Source organism: Perna viridis, chromosome 5, assembly GCF_037379345.1.
Source record: "Perna viridis isolate PV_CMFRI_1.1 ecotype Kerala chromosome 5, ASM3737934v1, whole genome shotgun sequence".
Classification (NCBI taxonomy): domain Eukaryota; kingdom Metazoa; phylum Mollusca; class Bivalvia; order Mytilida; family Mytilidae; genus Perna; species Perna viridis.
Genome location: NC_142449.1, coordinates 5,604,409 through 5,626,174, shown reverse-complemented (window position 1 = coordinate 5,626,174; position 21,766 = coordinate 5,604,409). Strand labels below are relative to the sequence as shown.

At 33.4% G+C, this 21,766-nt stretch overlaps 2 protein-coding genes across 3 annotated transcripts in view; one reads left to right on the top strand and one right to left on the bottom strand.

The window, feature by feature from the left end:
• Nucleotides 1-19,362, bottom strand: part of LOC148615725 (b(0,+)-type amino acid transporter 1-like) — a 27,795-nt gene extending 8,433 nt beyond the window's left edge. Inside the window, exons 1-4 of one of the 2 annotated variants that reach the window (XM_088582250.1) lie at nucleotides 19,331-19,362; nucleotides 5,767-6,062; nucleotides 2,625-2,726; nucleotides 1,918-2,187 (exon numbers count right to left, since the gene is read on the bottom strand). In XM_088582250.1, the coding sequence (XP_088438376.1) occupies nucleotides 1,918-2,187; nucleotides 2,625-2,726; nucleotides 5,767-5,971 (577 nt within the window). In that variant the 5' untranslated portion in view covers nucleotides 5,972-6,062; nucleotides 19,331-19,362. Of the gene's footprint in view, nucleotides 1-1,917; nucleotides 2,188-2,624; nucleotides 2,727-5,766; nucleotides 6,063-15,367; nucleotides 15,537-19,330 lie in introns of those variants that run through there. The other variant, XM_088582251.1, reaches the window with a different exon arrangement.
• LOC148615724 (uncharacterized) lies at nucleotides 18,908-21,766 on the top strand. Its single transcript, XM_088582252.1, has 2 exons — nucleotides 18,908-18,995; nucleotides 20,233-21,766. The coding sequence occupies exons 1-2, from the start codon at nucleotides 18,936-18,938 to the stop codon at nucleotides 20,593-20,595; spliced, it is 423 nt and encodes a 140-aa protein (XP_088438378.1). The 5' UTR covers nucleotides 18,908-18,935; the 3' UTR covers nucleotides 20,596-21,766.

Sequence of the window (21,766 nt, the reverse complement as noted above, 5' to 3'; positions counted from 1 at the left end):
CAATATCTATGCTCGTCTGCTCAACACGATAGCCAAGTTGCGTTTCTACAGGGGTTTGGAAATCAAACAATTAATTAGATTTTTACACGTATTTATACACTTATCAATTATAGGACACCAATGAGCTTTGAGAATAAAATTAGATTTTTTTTTATGAATTTCTTTGCATAAAAAGGACTTTTCGTGTGAGTTTAGGTTTGTTTTTACCGTAAAATGTGACTTCTACAATTGACGGCTAAAAAATGTTGAAGATAGGTTTAATTTTGAAATGAATCGGCCACGCATGTCATAGAAATAAAGTTCAATCCTTAAGACAAAAAACTAATCTAACTAGTCTGACATATAAAAACAGTCTTGTAAACATCGTCTTAGGTAGGCTGGTGATTGGAGATACTTGGAGATTTCCTAGGACGATCAGGGATTTTTCTTTATTTTTAGTTATTTTTTTCAGAGGCGGAGAAGTAAAGCAAATCGGTATAATATCAACAAATCATTGCAATAACTTCCAAGGCAACTATTAGGAGTACAAAAAGAGCTTCCTATCTAAGTCAAAGACGTCCAGCTTGAAAGGTCAATCGACTATTGATGAGAAAGGAGTTGTGAAACTTAGAGCATACAAATTTCATCATTGGGATGAAAACCCTTCGCCACCACACTAGAGGAAATATTTAACATCTGAGGAAATTTAAATGACTGCTACATTTTATGAGCTCATAGTGACCCGCATCGAATAGATCAATAGACAGTCTTTGAATGTCCTGGGGCTAACCGGTAGACAAATCTTTAAACAGTTTAGACAAGAAATCTTTTCGAGAGAACATTGCCACAACGTACGATTCACAATAGCTACAAGTTATTTTCACCAATGGAAAAGATTGCTAAGTTGATGAACATTTTAATGGGGACTACAATAGTTTCTATGATTTGCTTGCTTTTGTAGAAACATGCACGGGTGAAAAGCAGCAGCAGTTCTTTGAACAGCGGAAAGTCAGTTTTCTTGGAATATCAACCAGTTTGGTATGAATACATGTAATTACTAGACCACATTTATATTATTATATATCTTGAACTGTTTTTTTTTAATTTCGAACTTGGCAAATTTACCTGCAAAGTTAAAAGAATATTATTTTTACACATCCAAAATTTCATTTGACAGTCTTTCGTCTGGGTTGACAGTTTGTTTTTCTCCATTAGTCCCTGATGAAGACTGTAAGTCCAAAAAAGTTATGCATGCCTTTATTTTTCTCATTTCCCGACAAATTTCAAAATAATTAAAGGTCATATGACTTTCCTTCAACTGGGTTGATACTTTTATCTCCCCTCGAGTAATGCCATATACCCCGTAAAGCCAAAAACATGAGTCTTCATTTCGTCTGTTATCATGCTTAATTTGCAGGGGCGGATTCAGGTGGGGGCGTGGCGGGTGTGCGCCTTCCCCCTAGAATTTGCAAAGCATGGGTTGTCAGGGGTAGATTTAGGCGGTTTTAGGTTGAAACTTTAATTTCTAGCAAATTTTACCACAAAAGGTATCTTTTGCATCCACTATAGAAGAATATTTCAAAAATTTAACCTAAACCAAAAATTTAACTGTGCGCCAAAAATCTAAAATCCTGGATCCGCCCCTGATTTGTATTTTATTTGTTATAGTTCAATTTTTACTTTTTAAATGTGCAACTGTTTACTTTTTATATTTAGTTTCTGATACCATTGTTGATGTCATTTGATTTAACCTTGAAGTAAGATTTCAACTCGTTTTACACAGATATAAAACTTTGTGTTGTTAACATTGTTACCTTATGATATTTATTGAAAATTTGCGGGTTCACGATTTGTGTTTAGTTAGTTCATGCTCTAAATATTTTCTTTAAATGTTATTTTTTATTTCTGTAACAAAGAAACTTTTGTAGGTTGACTTACACATTGCTAGTACTGTAAATGTCTTGGTTAGAAACATTGGACTGTCACATGTTTCGAAGAAAGGACGGGTTACATATGTTCCGAGGCTGAAGCACATGATGGCAAACATCCCTGGACGAATGATGAAAATGCAGATCCAATCAAACAGAAAAGCCGGGATCCTACCGAAGCAAGGATTTTTGTTTTTAGGATTAAATGCTTCCATAAGATAGGCGTGTTCACCACCAGACTGAGTTATTTTTGTTCCAAGTTCGGCATATGTGAGTGCACCTTCAATAAAACATGAGTATATCATCAAACAGACTTAATAGACATATAATGGAACCCCAATAAAAATTGTATTTAGTATTTCAGGAATACTAGTCATCGATGACCTATTTAATTGATTCTATATAGAACAAGGTTTTTTGTTTTTTGTTTGTTTGTTTGTTTGTTTGTTTGTTTTTTTTTTGGGGGGGGGGTATATACACACACATATATATATATATATATATATATATATATATATATATATATATATATATATATATATATATATATATATATATATATATCATCTCTCTTTTTCGTGAAAAATGGAGCGTTTCTATTCACAATTATAATCAAATAGATATTAACTTTATGGTAACAAGGTCAAATTCTAATCTCGGTGATTTGAACGTATTGTTCGATATTGAGTTCAAGTTTAAGTAAGTACAGCCATTTACCTAACATAGATATTATCCCACAGCCCAACCAGATAACCAGGCTCATTCCAACGGATCCTGCTCCTTCTAAAACACCCCTCGGAGATACGAATATGCCAGAACCTGAGGGTATAAAAATTAATACAGATCAGATTGCATTAATTTTCTGTAGGGGAAAGTATAGAAATGTTGACCAGGGGTTCCTTACCACTACTTAGTAGTCACTTCTACTGCACTTAGTTAAATCGGTACATTCCGTGTATACTCATATAAATATTAAAGTCTAAATCTAATTTGTATGGCGAAGCTAATTCAGTGTTTTTTAAAAAGGTTTTTGATGCAGTTGAAAATATTCCTTGGCTAACATTAACTACTATGCCATACACCATGTAGTTTTGTTTACACACGTCTATTTCATTTGTAAGCTTTTTATGCAGTAATGCACTTAAAACATTTTAAAAGCAGCCAGGGCGTACGTTTTACCCCTTGCAAATTGATTAATCGTAAGAGACACATCACAATTTCATTTGATTCTTAATTGGATTCCTCATTAATAATCCTGCCTGCATTTTTCAATCAGATTTCGGATATCTCTTATGGTTTTCGGGTTATAAGGGGTCAAAAAGGCCACACCAGAATAAATCATTTTTTGTTTTGTTTTTCCGTCCGATTTGAAAAAAAAAATTAAAAAAAAAAAATTTTTGCAATATTTGTACAGCTTGTTATTTCTTATAGCTAAAATAATTGTCAAGAGGAAATTAGACGATCATGAATACGTTGATTTTACAATATTTCACTAGCGAATGTGAAAGCGCGTGTCTACATATTTCAAAATACTTTGATGCAGGCACGCTGATCCCGATTTCACCAGGACATCATTGCATATGAACAGACAGGAGTGCGCGCGAAGGGGGGGGGGTTCTTTTTCCTGTTTTCTTTTCAACAATTCTTTCATTATATTATCATTACGTCCACAGTCGTAATAATTTAATGTAGTATCGTAACTTTTCAATGCTTTTTATTGTTTTTAAAATTGACATTAAAAGAGTTTTTACGTCGCAAAACAGAACGTTACTTTGGAAACGTCGAAAATGCACTTTGTGACATATTTGTTAGACACGGTTTTATATACATAACCCATTTGTTAAGCCAAAGAAAAAAATGAAATGATAAAACCATAGAGGAGGATGAATACATATTTAAGTATATGAAGAAATCGACTCAACACCGTTTGCCTTTTTGAACAATTCGTTCGAATTTCGCATGGTGTACGCGTGAATAAATAAAATACATGTATACGAATTTTAGATGTTGTGACATTTTGGTTAGACACAGACAAAATGCTGTCCTTAGATACTTGTTCAACCGAATACCATTATTTTTAGGATATACTATATGCAGCATATATACATGTAAAATTCAAAATTTCATAGTCATTAGTTGACTCAAAGCTAACGAAAAAAGCTTTTGATAAAGACTGGATAGCACGAAAACGTCGGGAAAAAGACAACGCGACATCACAACATACGTGCGTATTTATCAACTATTAGACAATAAAACTCATCATTTTTTAGAATAAACATGATATTCTGAATATTTATACCATCCTGTAAGGGCGAATAAACTTTGGTAAAAATACTATTCGTTGTTATATTTCACAACGGTAAGCAAGAAAGTAGCCAATGGCCAACGTCGAAAAAATTAAGATTTGTGACATAATTGAAATACGGACAAAAAGGCTTTTAACAAAAAGACTAATTGAACATTTTTTATATATTTTCATTGGGGTTATGTAATAAATTGTCAATATAGTTAATAAAAGTCCCGATTAAAAAAGCTGTCCGCATAACTTTAAACAAAAATGTCTAAAATATCGTCTTCAAATCTGTTTCTTTCCATTTTTACAATGTCAACATCAAAGGGGAGACACTTGTGATATAGTAATACGCTTTGAACTTATCATTACGTCCTGAAAAAATATGACATCGTCTGCAGCACAAACTGCTCTTTCCAAAAAGGTTGGTTTTATCAAAATACGCCAAGAAACAACTTAGATATATTGGTGAAATGGGAAGCAAGCATTTTTAATTTTACCCGTCCACATATGAAAATGGACGTTTTTGTGATCGAATAATGCGTCCCCTCCAAAACTAACGGGATCTTTCAAAGATAAAAGATTGTAATTCTAAAACAGCAAACATTTTCGCACATTTTATTATCTATATTGCCTTTGATAACTCCAAATTCTAATAGTAATATTTCGGTTTTCGTAACCAGCCCCGGTTCAATAGAATGTGACACCAACAACGTAGGCAATGTCTACGTCTTTGCCCTGAATTTTAGTGGTTTTACCAACGTATGTCGTCGGTTTAATATATAAATGGCGGGGTTTACCAAAATAACACAATTATCAAAGTAGACGACTAGGTGTCTTCCTGAAAAGTTATACCTGACCTTTGATAGATTTTTTTTACAATTGATCATGCTAATGTAGCTTAGAGACATTGTCAGTATTTGAAATAACCTTTTTTTCACTACATTCACTTCGATTAACTTTTTATAAAAAAAAAAATGCTTTTGCTTGGCCTTCCGACATGCTTCATTCAAATGGTCGGTTGAAATAAAAGATTAGAGCGTGTTTTACAATCTACATTTGGTTGGTCATGACCTGCCTGTCACCCGAATATTATAATCATATCTTTCGAAACTTATGATACAATATTTCGCTTAATAGACAAAATCGGAAGAGTGTCTGTTCGTTCGGATTATGACTTGATAAATACTTTTCATCAAGTTAATTTTGGGGAAGTTTTTGGAACCGACAATCAAGCCATATAAATTTAAAAATATCTATACGGCGAAAGAAACTCTAGCACTTTTGATCTCGACAGTCAATTTTTTGTGTAGTCTTTATAACTGTCCAACGGCGTGAATAATTATTCTAACTAAGTTATTTCTATCCCTCAACGTTTTCCACCATTTGGAGAACGTATCAAATGTTAAAAAATATTTTTATATACCTAATGTCATCTTAAGACGCAAGTCCGTACTACTGAGTAAACCGAATTTTCAGGAAAACTACATAAAACCTCATTGGGTGAAAGTCACATTTCGGAGGAATGATACTTAAATATGAAAAAAGTGTAAATGAGTGCATCTTTACCTATCATTGTTCCAGCAATAATAGCTGTCCCACTAATGAGTCCAAGACTTTTTTCCATCACTACTCCACTCTTACTACTGGAACCGCTCCCTAGAGAATCACCGTCACTTGGTTTCCGCTTTATTTCACAGTACTCCATTTCACTCCTGCCATTTAAAATGGTTCCAGGTGAATGCCCAATCGCATCTCGATTATTTTTTAACATATTTGACCTCACTGATCTACGATTCTTTGGTTTTCAAGTGTCAAAAGTTTTCATTGCACAGTCTATGGCTACATCAGGGCTTAAAATGATGCTGCAACAAAAGAAACAAATGGGAAGGTTCAGAGACTCCAATCAATATATCTTTTAATAGGAATAATATCATAGCTGAGAAAAAAAAGAAATATGTATTACCCATTATAGTTTGACGGTGATACTTATATTGATCATCAACATTGATGCCTGTAAATGCAATGCATTTTATAGCTGAATGACATATGTACGACAGACTGAAATGCATCAGATTTTTGGTGTTGTAAATTAAGTAGACATCACCTGTGTACAATATTAGCATAGTATTTATGGGTGCTGTTTACATATTCTAGATACAACGTAATACTCAACAAAAATGTTTTATCATTTGAACAACATGAAACACGCAGAACCCTTAAAAACATTCTCGGTTTTAAATTCTAGGGAAGATCTGTAAATAATTGATCAAATAATTAAAGTTAGAACGTTCATAAACATATTTGTATGATTTTGCGTTGTGTTGGCCACTCGTCATTGGATAAAACCGTTCAGCAGCATTAGGCAAATGATGATGATAAATAGCAAATCCATCTTCCATCGATGAAAAAATCGGAATGAACAATATGCAAATGACTATAAAAGGAAAATCCCTCCCACCAATTATAATTATAGTAACAGAATCAGTCTATTGTTTTGATAATTTAACAATGGCGTTGAGACTAATATAGCTCAATGAAACGGCGCACGGCTAAGTGTGTACGTGCAAACCATTTGAACTGAAGTACGTGACAAAGATGGTTCAATCACACCACATTTTAAAAAAATTGACCTGGGCGCAAAGACAAAAATAGATTTTACCTAGTATTTACAAAAAAACTTCAAAAAAACATAGTTCGATACAAGAAATTATTTTTCCCGTGATAGTTCGATTCAAAGATTAATTTATTTCCCCGTAATATAGATAAGCAACATCGTACAAATATGTTATGAGATCCCGTATTTAGACAGCCAGTATATCTGTTGGAGGGATCCGGCTAACGCCTCACCTTCCAACAGAATCTATTGGCCGTCTAAATAACCGTATACGGTCACATGGTGGCTTATAATGTAAATGTGAATAATTAAGTTTACTAGTTTTTAATTTTAACAAACTGAAGTAAATGAAGATTGTTTTCAGATCCATGATAATAAAAGAAAAGAAATACTTCTTTCTTCTTCGTCACTTTTAAGTCAGATATTTTAACTCAATTCTCTTGCCTTTAAAAGTTCCCAGAGAGGTCGTTATCTGACAAGAATCAAGATGAAAATAATAATGTTGAACACGTAGCTTTATTTAAAAACTGACATTTTCGTAATTATCAAGATAATGCCACACAAATATCAGAATAGTTTTAAATCATTTTGAATTCACAAATTATGCTTCGATATTTCCTGGGCAAAAATCCATACAGATTTGTAAATTATTGAAAAATAACTCGTGAAATACTTAACAAACGCCTTTAGTACTAGTCACTGTGGTCACCGAAACTTGTTATTTCAACTCTATTTTAAACCATTAATAATGAAACGATGTACAAACACATGATTTTGAGAGCTTAAAAGTACTGTTTACAAAAAAAAAAACGCATATTAAGAAATAATTATAAGAAAGATATTCACGACTCGCGTTCAAAGCACTAAGTCATACCAATTACAATGTAAGCCGGAACTATTCTTCAGGAACATATAGAAAACAACAAGATAACACAATCACACTAGTAGTATGAACCCCGAACCAAATCACAATCTGTGGACCGAGTGAACCAGTTCTGCTTCTCTAGAAACCATGAACCCCGAACCGAATCAAAACCTGTGGACCGAGTGAATCAGTTCTGCTTCTCTAGGTTACAGAACACCAATTCAACCAATGAGCATTTGGAACGTACGCAAAAATAGTCCTACGCAGAAATTACCCCTGTTCCTCATAGTGCTGTGAAAAAAGTTCTCATCTTATTTAAAAAATTTAAACAGTTTCTGAAAGGAAAAACATTTCTGTACATTTTATAGGTGCATTTTGCTTCTTGTGATGTGAAGCCTAATCTCCATAATGATTTTTAAATATACCCCTATCTTGTGAAAACACTGGGATTTCCCATGCTATTTATAGACCCTTCACTTCCGGTGACCAGTACTGCACTGCAAGTCTGCTAACCCCACATGCCATTCTGAGGATTGTGAGCTGACATATGTAGAATCATGCTGATATATAGTCCTCTGCAGGTTAAAGTTAAGGTCAAGTCTAGAGAAGCCATTGAATATTATGAAATTAGCATAGAAGCCTATGAGAAGTGGAATTAGTGGTTTTTAGTCTGAAACCACCACCGACATAATTAAATAAAATCAAAGTGCTTAGGCACTTAGTCAAGGAAGACATTAAATATGTCAAATATATACATGCTACCCAAAATTTTAAGTTAAATAAACCGGTCAACCTGTCATTTTAAAGCATGACCAGTTGTTTTAATGCAATACATGTTTATACTGCTTGTTTATTTGTGCATTTTTGGATCTTCTGTTGTACTATCGCTTCTGGTATTCCTGGTTTTGCAGTTTTATATCATCTCACTTCTAACTAACTAATCAAAATACACTGATTAACAACCACATACTGAACCCTGATTTCATAACAGATGAAACTGATCCGCGCTTTAAATTTTGGGGTTGGAGATGCACGGAGAAGAAATGGATCCGGCGGACTGGAGGTGGTTAATCAAGGGCATCATCTTAAGGGTGAAATGAGCAAAAACTTCTCATTGTGCTCAATTCTCCTATTTTTTATGGACAGGGAAAACTTTCCGTAATACAAATGTAGATTAAATGGACAAAAATGACAATATTGCAATTTTAAACAGAGTTTACTCAAACTTGTCCTTGTCATTGATGTCTTGATTAGGCCATGGATTCAGCTTGTCGAAATTGTTCACTCACTCAAACATTTTTACAATAAATAACTACCTTACTCTAGGAATTTTAAACGAGGATACAAATTCTTGCCGTAAATAGTGCTATGCAGCTTAAAGATCTTACAACTAAAACAATTTTGTATTCTTTATTAACTCTTAAATATTTCATAGATTTGAGCAATTTTAGATTAAGTTGGAAAGAGTCGAGGATATTGAGATACTAGTATAGTGAAAACCGGAAATATGCTGTCTTTATCACACATGCACTGCGAGTATCAGTCAATCTTTTTTTCTCTCGACAACCAAAGAAAAAATACTAGTGAACCCGAACCCATGAGTGCCACTTTTTATGATGAATCAATACACTTATAGTTGACTGTTCACACCGGTTTGCCTTCAATAATGTATATGTATTGCTTTCATACGTTTGTATGTTCATTTAATATTGTACAATCAATATAGTATTATAACTAAGGCAATGAATACTGACAGGCATTTGACATTTTCCTTAACTTTATTTTTAATTTAAAAAAAAAACTCTGTGAGATATTAAAACAGGTACCTACAGCTTATTGTATTTATCTTAAGAGCCTTGTCTTGGTAAGTGTATGTCTATCCATCATGCCATTATGGGAAGCTCCTGGGAGCCTGAATCGCTCACCTAGTTAAATTTTTGACTTACAAGGGCAATAAATCTAACACGGATTTGTCCAACAACTTTGACTCAGAAAACTTTGGTAGGACTTATCATAAGGATCATTTCATCAATCGAAGGTTTCTTTCTATCTATAGTTTTCAAGATATTGCCTGAAAACTGCTCCAAACATCATTTTTTTTTCTTATCTTTCAATGGCAATAACTCTAACAATGAGTCCTCCGACAACTTTGACCCCTTGCAGACTATCGCAGGCCTTATCTTAAAAAACATTTCAGCAATTGAAAGTTTCAAGATTTTCAATATATTAAAAGAAAATTATTAGGATCATTTCGGCAATTGAAAGAATAAGGCTAAACATAACAGTTTTGGAGATACGAGGGAAAAACTTCTGTCTGATCCCCATGTTCTTTTTTAGTTCACCTGGCCGTAGGCTACTGTGAGCTACTGTCATAACTTGCCGTCCGGCGTCGGCCGTCGTCATTAATAATTTTTTCAAAACTCTTCTTCTCTGACACTACTTGCCCAATTGGAACCGAACTTGGTATGAATGTTCCTTTGCGTATCCTGCATGGAACTGATGTGGCTGACTTTACTAAAATAGAACATAGAGGTTGGACAGATGTTTTTCGTATATATCTCCAGTTCTATGCAGAATGCCGTAAGAAACATTTATACCCAGTTTGGTAATAGTTGGTCAAGTTGTTTCAGATTGGAAGAGTTTTGAAAAATTGTTAACGAAGATGTAAGCCAAGTGATGGCAATATTAAAAAAACGAACTCAATATTTGTCATGACATTGTGTTATTTTCTGGAATAATAAATACAACTATTTTTCCAATTTCAGATGTATAATTAGGTTTCGCAAATATATGATGTCCTAACAAAATTAGGCTTCATGTTTGTATAGTTTTTATTAAGAGATGTTGACATATAAATTTACAGCTGCTTCATGCCACACATAGATGTACATGTACATCACTTGAGCATCACTTTGTTTCATGCTTAAATAGTGTCTGAGCACACAAAAATGGTTTGTTAACAGTTTGGCTTTCTTCTCTCAACATCCTCTCAATGATGACAACTGAAAAGAAGAACCAGCTAGTGTATACAGAGTGGATAATATAGTGGATAAAATTATAACAGTGTCTTTAATAAATACAATATGTTACAAAGTTTAAGACATAAATGTACTTAAAATTCATGCAAATATAAATGTTTCTAAACCACATGATATGGAAGTACAGGAACCTCCTGTTGGGAAATTTTATTACATGTTCATATATTTTCATGCAAAATCAGGCAAAAATAATCAAATCATTGCCCTGGCAAAATTGGGTTGTTATAACCATCACTGGCTTTACTGGTTTTTAAGCCACCCGACCAATACTACCAGTGTTTAACACTCGCCAATTGAAATTTTGCAAACAATAATTCTGTCATTATTCAAAATTTATGTCATACCTTAAAAAGGTTAATATATTAAATTCCGTCTATATTTCAGTATTCTAAAATATTATTTTTTAACATATCTCTATCAGCTATAATAATTCAGAAAAATAAAAAAAAAAACATAAAATAATACAAATATATTGTATCTTAAATAAATAATAATAACTTAATTCCATGAACCTGCTAGAAACACTGTTTCAATAAATAATTTTATTAGGTGTCAGAAGTAAGAGTAGAACGTGTTATTTTTCACCCGGTGACAGGTGGTCAATCCCAAACAACAAGAAAGAAGATCACAAAAGTGGCTTAAAGTGGTGAGTTTAAATCATAAATTATTTTAAAGTTATTTCATGTACCAGGACACAGAAAATGGAAAATATGCTAAAGATATTGTTTTGGACTTCTTCTATGCATGATTCTAGCTACCTGATTGTTTATAATGATGTCTGGTCTCACTAACCACTTCCGGGTCAAATAGCCACCCCGTATGTAGTACCAAAAACTCATTGAACATAGATCTATGCATATTAAGTGCATTATTTGTGTGTATTCTGATCAAAAGTAGTCAAAATAAAGCTGAGAATGTGTACTTTAAAATCACATTTGCAATTTACTACAAAAGTTTATGAACATTGTTTACATGTGTGAGTAATTTGCCTCCATGCTGTCAATTAGCAGAAAAGTGAAAATGTGGATTTTCAACATTATTTATTCAAGAATTTCTACAATCATTATACAATTAGAATAATGATTTTGAAAGCCTTGTTTTCCAGCTTTGCAACGGTATGCAACTATAAGATGTTATGTGTCCTGTGAAACTTTGAAAATTACTTTTTTAACATGTAAAGTAACGGAAACGTCAGAAGTGGTTAGTGAGACCTCTGGACCCCATTTCAAAATCCCTGGATCAACTGCCTTGTGTTGATTAATATGTGGGCGAATAATGTCACATTGTAAAGAAAATAACAAATTAGATAATACTGTATTACAAATACTGTAAGTTCAAGTTAAGTCTACAATTAATACTGTACGGCATATGTCAGTAACCATAGTTACAGAGTACATGCACGTGTATTTTTGTAGTTTTCAGTGCAACTTTCCTTTTCACTGACATAAACATGTAAACTTCAAATTTTGCAAAGAAATATGACCTCTGATCTTAGCTAGCAATTACAATAGACTAATCAGCAGTTTTGAAAATTTTAAACCATTGTGCGCATACAAAGTATATGCACAAATAATGTATGCCTTCAACACTTATTTTGTATGAATGTCACTGAAAATCAGCATTTATGAAAGGTTCCGTGCATTTTCATGGACATATATTTCTGATCTAATTGACTTTGTCTTTCTTGTGTCATAGAAATCCTGCATCTTGCTTTATGATCAGCATTTTAAACGAATGTATCTGGTATCTTGAAAATGTAATGAAAAAGTATCTTGAAAATGTACTGAAAATGTACTGAAAAAGTATCAAACACTTTCAAACCTACAGGATCCATCTTGTAATCGTAGACATTAACAATATACTTACAACTCAAAAAATGCACATCAGGTTCAAAAATCCGTCATCAGAAACTACCGACATTTTCAATAAGAGGGAGAAATGAGCAAAAACTTCTCGACTGAATTTCTCAAGTGCTTGACCTGCGTCAGGTCAATTCGAAAAAAAAATAGTCCTGCTCGCTGATTCAAAATTCAAATAGTTTAAAATTAGCACATATCCATAGAAATATTGCAGTTCAACAAATATTACAAAAGCTTTAATGTCATAATAATTCCACGTCTTACGAAAAATAAAACATCACATATTAAACTTGACACGGGAGTGTGGATAATTGAATAATTAGCGGTGGAGCGATATACTTACGTTAATTTTGCAAGGTGAATATGGGAAGGGTAAAGAGAACAGCCCGCGGAATATTTTGGCGGTTCCATGTGGCATTATCCCACTACCGGTTGTATCCCAGTAGCTGACGATCTCTAAGTCAGACTATTGTCTTCCTTGACAAAAAGGGAAGTATGAAAAGCAGAGAACGCTTACCCTACCGGTGCACCTGGTCCATGCTTCCAGTTTTTAGTGGAGTCCGAGATGCTCATTTACTTTTGTTACTTTGTATGTATGATTGCAGATGGATACACCATAACGATCCACGAGTTCATGATGACGACCATAAAACTATAATTGTATCATGTATCTAGCGCATGTGATTCAGCATCACCTACTTTTTACTTTGTAGTGAAAATAAACGCTCAGCCATGACTTTACCGAGCTGATGGTGGCGGTGGTGGTGAGGTAGGGTAAGAATTGGGCTCTGCTCATAATACTGCCATCCGCCGAAAAAAATATCAAAAGGAAGAACTATTTTTATCATATTGACACTGTGACACTTTTCGCCAATAAAGTTCTGCTATTATATTTTCAGTAGATTTGATCAGTTTTATATATGTATTACTGTATATAATTATATTTTTATTTTAGTCTTATAGTAGGACTAGTATTTGATATTCAACTGAACTAAATGTTTTGATTTGTACGTACATTGCTATATACATGTATGATTGATTAGACTTAACTAAAGAATCTGTATGAATAATTATGTCATTAATACACGTTCAAAGTCGATCATGATCTATATATAAAAACGATGCGAAACATAACAATAAATTAAATAAACGTCTAAATATGTTTAACATTACCAGAAGATGGTAAAATGTACATCGAATAATTGATATCAGTTATCCGAAATATTCAATGTAAATTTTACCATCTAGTGATGTTAAACGTATTTAGACGTTTATATAAAGGTCTGAAAAATTCCCAACGATGTTAGAACTGTCAAATTTGCGATGCAAATTTTTGGTCGTTCCCTCCGCGGGACTCGAACTCATACCGCTGTGATATCTATGGCAACACTGCCTGCACAAAGTCCAGCGCCCTAGACCACTTGGTCAGCTAGGCTATATAAAAAATATAGCTTTCGCTCGCCGGGTCATTCATCCTCGTAGGATTAATCTAGGGCTGTAACTTAGTACACGATGTATGGTAGTACGGGACAGTTCATTTTAGATGTTATTATGTAGGATAGAGGATATATATATAAAGTCACACTCAATTTATTTAAGGCACTGAAGAAGGTCATTTGTTGACTGAAAATTTTGCCCATTATATACTATATTATAGTGTGTTAATATCTTTATCGGTATCGTTGTACAATCCTTTAGACTTATATATATATATATATATTGCACTTTTGTTTATCTTATTGTAAATGTAAGTGATTTATACAACTTTGCTTTCGCTTTCCAGTTATGACGTAGTATTATGCCAAATTTGAGGAAATTCGAGTGGATAATGTCCATGATACAACCCTAAGTTAAGAGTTAACCCTAAGTATGAATCGCACTACACGGTAAGCTCATATTGGTTCATAAAAAAAGTTTACTAGGTTGTGCAAAACTAATAGAAGTCATTCAGAAAACAGGAACAAAGAATGCGGTAAAACAACGACAAAGCAAGTTAATAGCTAATAATGTAGCACATCACGTTAATGAAATCACTGATTAATTCCATTGGCCAAATTCGTGCTAACAAATCTGTCGAATATTATCTTTAAAACACAAGACAAAATTTCATCTTTACATTTGGTTTATTGCATAAATCTTAGATAATTGGAATACCCAAATAAAAAAAAAACGATTGGGAACCCTTCTTATGAACTATGGACCTCCCTCCCCTTGATTTAGAGACAGAACTATACTTAAATGGTGTTAATCAATGCATGAAAAAAATCCATATAATATATTAAGAGGCTGTCCATGTAAAAATCAGACAAATTCTATGATATGGGTGGCACAACATTTTCTTTTGTTCCAGTGTAATATTTATATCATACTTATGTCGAAAAGTATAATTATGATATAAACATTGACAATGTATGGCTCAGAATATGATTTTGAAGTTCTCTATTTTGAACAAATCAAGGAGTTATCTCCCTTTTTCAATAAATTTCAATGTTTTCTATGTAATTTGTTCCTCTTTAATCGTCGCAGTTAAGCAAAAACCAAAAGTCAACTTTGACAAAGGATGCCTTTGTGATATTCAATGGGTATTTTTTTTTAATTGGGCGTGAGCCACCCACTGCTTGCTTCTCTTAATTCTTCTTCGTCATTACTTTTACATTTTTACATAAGTTTATTTTAACAAAAGAAGTTTTATTGTAAGATAAAATCCAATCGACTTTTAACAAATGTGCTTAATTCACAATGAACCATTTTTATCAAATATGCAAATCTATTTATTAGTATATATACTCACCGGAACAGATGAAAATAAAGTATCACAATTATTATCTACAGGAGTGTGTGAATATCACTTAATACTCTCATGTATTTGATTTTTGTTAAAGTTGTCAACCTTGAAATTTTGGTAGGTCCAATTTCTGGACAACTAAGAGATATGTGTTTAATAAACAGTTGTATAACTGCCAAATAAGGCATTTAAAACCGAATATGGAAACGAAGTACGTGAGTTCGAAGGCCATGGAAATTGATTTCTTCGGTTACGGTTGAATCATGTAAATATAATGGAAGAATATAATAGTATACCCGGGTAGAATGGCACGATTTGGAATTACGCAGGTTTTTTTATGATGGTTTTAAGTTATTCGTTGATTCAACATTTTAATTTTGTTGGCATTTTACACTTCTCAATACATAACAACATGTTTCTATGTTCATATCATGCACGGTTATTTGAAATTTTTTAAGCCACAAGTTGCTTTTTGTATTTTTTAGAAAGGAAAAAAATCCTTAAACGGGACATTTAGGATAAATAGTGAAACCTATGGCCATGTCAATAGATATGTCTTAAGTCATGTCTTGGGAATAAAATTAGGATAGTCTTAGGACACGCCTGAGACACGTCGTACGGTGTAAACCGAAGCTATTTTAGGATGACCCTCACTATGATCATGTTAAGATGACCTTAAGACGATATTATGTTTATTATGATTTCATATCGGATAATTATTAAAAGCAAAGGTGAATATTTTGAAAAGGGGTATGTATCAAATTTATAATATATACAGAGCATTGGAAAATAGTACAAAAATTAACACTTTTAATTCTAATGAAATTGTTGTAGTTAATGTAATATATACAAATACATGTACAATTTAAAACTGATACCTACCTATGGTCAATTTGATACAGCAGATTAATAGCAGAGGTCCACTCGATATCGTTACCTTTAATAGCAGAGGTCCACTCGATATCGTTACCTTTAATTTCAGAAGTCGTTAAACACGTATAGCATGAATCATGCGAAGTATGGAAGGGAACCCAAGTTTTACACAAAGTGTAATTCAAATTATATTGACTGAAGTTAACAAGAAGAAGGCAACAGCATTTTAACGGAGTACCTAATATTGTTATTGGTATAGGAAATATTTGACTTTAAGTGAGTGCTGTAAACAGTGCATGTGAAAATAATAATATAATGGGTTTATCTCTGTCCCTAAATTCTCTACTTCTTCAAATGTTATTCCTTCATTATGCGATAAACCAATACCACGGCCATATTTGTTCTTATTCTTTCAATTTATGACATCTTAAGTTTTAGGAGTATCCTAAGATCATCTTAGGACACTTATCGAGGTATCTTGACTTAAGAACAAATTTTAGAAGGTATCTTAAGTTAGGAGACCTATGTTGCCATGATTTAGTAAAAAAAGATGTATCCTAAGGCCATCCTAAGACTCGCTTCGTTGACTTGGCCCCTGGGTTCGCCCCGAGGCAATTTTTCAAATGTGAGCGGGGTAGTATTAACTTTATACCTATGTTCAACACATTTTTAAACGATGGCTATTTGCGATTAATCATAAACTTCGTCCGGTTTAGGTGCAAATTTATCTTTTTTCAAGAAAGATTGTTCCCGTAGTACTAGCAAAATAAATTCCCTGGGGAAGGTGGGTGAACTTTTATGACGTTTGTTCCCATAGCACTAGCAAAATGAATTCCCTGAGGAAGGTGGGTACATCACCGAAACGTTTGAAATATGTGTTAGAGTGTTTATGTATTCCAATAGAACATTGAGATTTTATGTGTTTATGTATATATTTTAGTCTATATATTAGTCTAGGGCGCTGGACTTTGTGCAGGCGGTGTTGCCATAGATGTCACAGCAGTACGAGTTCGAGTCCCGCGGTGGGAATGACCAAAAATTTGCATCGCAAATTTGACAATTCTAACATCGTTGGGAATTTTTGAGACCTTTATATATATATATAGAAAGGTCTGAAAAAAATATATATATGGATCTCGAGAAAACTCTTTTGGTGAGTGAGATAACCTCTCATGACGACTCTCGAAAAACTTTATGGCGATTAAAAAACCCTTTAAACGACATTTGAGGAAATCCATATAGGTAGTAAACCTCGTCGAACGGGATACCTACCGTTCATAGAAGTGTATCCAATAAATCACCACATGCCAAGAAGAATATAAGAACCTTATTGTTATTATTTCTTGTATACTTATTGTACAAAAAAAAAAAATAGTATTTTAAACGAAAAATTATATTTGCCAAAAGGAAGTCAGAGTTACAGATCCGCTCATTACTTGTTTATTGTGATCTCATACAGAAAAAGTCACGTAACATTATAAGTTAACTGCATGTACAAACTGCAACTAGAATAAGCTGGATTAAACCTGGTATTGACCGATTTGCCTGTTAACTTCTTCGTCATTTAATGGCAGGTTTACGGCGCACACATTATGATTATTTCTTAAAAATAAAAATTCTTTTTTTTTTCGTTCTGAGTGTAGAGACAAAAACTTGAAAAATCAAACTACTGTCCTAAACACAAGGTATTACAGCCATCAACACTTTGAAGATAGGAACAATTCGTTTAAGGATCGGTTCATTAAATTTAAAGATATGTTCAATTGAATTTTAGATAGGTTAAATTAAATTTTATTTAAAGATGTGTTTAATAATTATTTGAATATATGTTAATTTGGCGTTACGCAGGAATCAACCCCTGGATCCGCCACTGAACAGGACCACTTCACTGTCGGATTGTATTAGTCATGCGACAGTGGGTGACTAAAATATTCTTTGGTGACAAATTGATTCGATAATGGGAGGTATAAATATATCTGAAAATCACCATGAAGTTGATAAGTGGGGGCTGCACGTTGGACCCTCCCAGCCCATGGACTATTACTAATGATATTTAACAACTTTTATTCAAATTAAAGGACGATATCGAGTGGACCTCCATACATGTCAACGCTCAGAGTTCCACCCTAATCCTCAGGGATTTCGGCCGTCTTTAAGGGTTCCGGGTTTTCAGAAATTGTCATGGAAAAAAAATCACACCCCTTTTCCCAATAAGAGGCTACCTAACAGAAAAAAAATCAGTTGCCCAGATCCAAATTTTCTCCTTGGAAACATCATCAAATGTCCTCCAAATTCCTTATTTTCGTTTTTGGTCGAGGGGCTGCGTTCCCCTCTTCCCCACCAGGGCTTTGCAATGGACTTACTGGGGACTTTCAGCAATCCCCAGACCTCTCACCGATTTTATCAGGGTTTTCCATCATTTATATGTTGGAAAGTATGACTTCTGCTCGAATCTCTTATATGTATCAAATTGACCATAGGTAAATATTAGTTTTAAATTGTACATGTACTTGTATATACTACATTTACGACAACAATTTTATTAGAATTAGAAGTGTTAGTCTTTGTACAATTTTCAAATGATCTGTATATACCATAACTTTGATATATACCCCTTTTCAATATATTCACCATTCAGTTTTTAAGACTTGTCCGTCATTAAATCATAATAAAAATAACATCGTCTTAAGATCAACTTCCGATGATCATAGTAAGGATCATCCTAAGATACCTTCTGTTTACACCGTACGACGTGTCTCAGGTATGTCCTAAGACCATCCTAATTTTATTCTTAAGACATGACTTAAGAAATATCTTAGGATACTTTCATTGACATGTCCCTTGGACTTTTTGAAAATTAGTTTCTTACATTAAAAAATCATTTTTGTTATATAACATAATCGAATGTCTGGTTACACAAAAGAATTTTTAATATTAAAAAATCAACTATCGTTTTTATATAAAAAATTGATTTAAAAAATCTTGCACATCATTTTATTGTTATTACGATCCGTTGTCTTTGAATGAAATAACTTAATTCAGGTTTTATTCAGTTGATAGTTTTTTTTTATTCATTACTTTAGATATAGTGCTTACCTGTTGTGAAATCAAAATATATTATGTTTGTTATGTTAAATTATATAATATATTCGTTCATGTATAACGGATAATTACTCCGTACCAACCGAAATGATGACTAAATTTCGACCGTTAAGTTCGAGTTTCAGTCTTTCATTTTGTTTTAGCTCACAACATCGAACTGTCTATTTGCTTTAATCAATGGCAATAAGGAGATCGATCTATTGTGGGGTTGGGGAGGGGGGCGAGGGTTAACTCAAACAGCTGGATTACATCATTAATTAATGGTCCTTTAAAATTAAGAGCAAGGAGAATCCACATCCATCTTTTCTTCTGATCAATTTATCTTTTGACTGCCTCAGTTTTCAACTTTTATATGTCATTGTTTAAATATCAAGCAACCGAAAGACGGAGTATCATTTGTTGACGTTTTCACCGTATACACCTTTTATATATCGATGTTGAATTCTGTGACCTGTTTAAATATTAAGCAACCGAAAGACGGAGTATCATTTGTTGACGTTTTCACCGTGTACACCTTTTATATATCGATGTTGAATTCTGTGACCTGTTTAAATATTAAGCAACCGAAAGACTTAAGTTTTCACTTCATATGAGAAAGTTTTGGCACAATTGTATGTTGAATATTTACATAATTATTCTAGTATTGTACAAACCTAATATCAAAGTGTAAAGCAGAAAAAAAATCAGTTTCATTTTTTTTGTTGACGCTTTCGTTGAAAAGTCTAAACCACCACTTGGAGTAATATTTGTTGACTCAAAAGAGAAAAAAACTACGTCTCGATTTGTTTATTGCATCATCATGGGCGGAAAACGGAAAGTGTAATGTAAAAGGTACTTTGGGTGAGCCATTTAGTCCATCTTTCCAGATTTTCTTTCCAATATAATGTTAATTTCAGGATTGCAAACCGCTTAATTCAACAATCACAAGAAGTCCCAACGTCGATACGTTGAGGTCACATCACCTATATTTTCGTAAAGCCTTGCCACACAAGGCCACGACTTCATTAAGCTCTCCACGACTTCACGATATACAAGATCGAAGTGGAATCGTAAGAACTAGAAAAAAGTACCAGTGTGACAGGTATTACGACCGCACTGCAATAAAAGTACGATCAAGTTCAACATTTCCTGAGTTTTCTGGTATTGATGCCATTGATGAAGCAGCAGACAAATTCAGAGAGGAACAGGCTGACTTTTGGAAAGGACGAGGCTGGATTGATAAGATTTTAACGTTTCGTTATTTCATCGAGAAAAGTTGAATGGCTATTCATAAATTTTATTGACTTTAGGAAGACTTTTTGTTCGCAGAGACATGCTGTTGAAAATTCTAGGTGCTTATGGAATTCCAACTAAAATAATAACACTTATCAGATGCTTTACATCAACTATAAATGTACACTTTTATTATCGGAAATGTCATCTCTGAACCTTTCATTGTTAGATGTGGCGTAAGGCAAGGATGCTATTGTCACCCATGTTGTTTCTAATGGTCATTTACTGGGTACAGCGAAAAACAATAGCATATAGAAGTGGATTTCAGCTAAGAAATTTTAGCAAGCATGATATTTTGACTTTGCAGATGATCTTCCTGACATTTCAACCACGTCATCATCGATGTTAAATATGTATACAAAAACAACTGATCTAAAGATCAATAAAGCGAAGACCAAAGTGGTTGTTGTTAACACCACTCCATCTGTTCCCATTACTATCAACAACAACCAGTTAAGATAATCGGTGACATTAGGATACGACAATGACACAAAAAAGAGATATCAAGGCCAAATTCCAAATGTTAAACAAATGTGAATTTCCCTGAAATACACCCTGGCTGAACACTAGAGAGAGAAGTAAGCAGTGCAGACCCCATATCACCTGGATGAGAACGCTAACACATCTGATCTGCAAGAGTTCAATAAACTAATTAATATCACAAACAAGTTTTAACTCCGCCAGCTGTGTCAATTTATCAGAATTTTCAATAAGTAAGTGGATTTTCTCATTAGTAATTTACTCATCACCCTGATTTTATCCACCACATCTTAACCCACATCTTTTTAACTGTTTTAATCTTTGTTTTCATTTTTCTTACTTTTTTGATAGTTTGTTATATGTACTTCAATCTTTGTTCCTCAACAACTGTACATTAATATTGTAAAATATGCATGTTTATCAGAATACCAATATTTCATAGGTTTCACAGCTTAAAGTATATAAAAAGTATAAGTATATGTGTATAGGAAATAGGATACACCTTGGAACAAGCTCTTCACGCGGCAAAGGACAGAGTTGAAAAGAACTTGTTGCGGCCTTATATCTCACTCGACATGAAGAACATAGGTGAGGTGTAATGCGGAATTGCGATATTTCTACGATTTATAAGATCTTATAAATTATATATCTTGTCAAATTACAATTTTTATTTTCGTA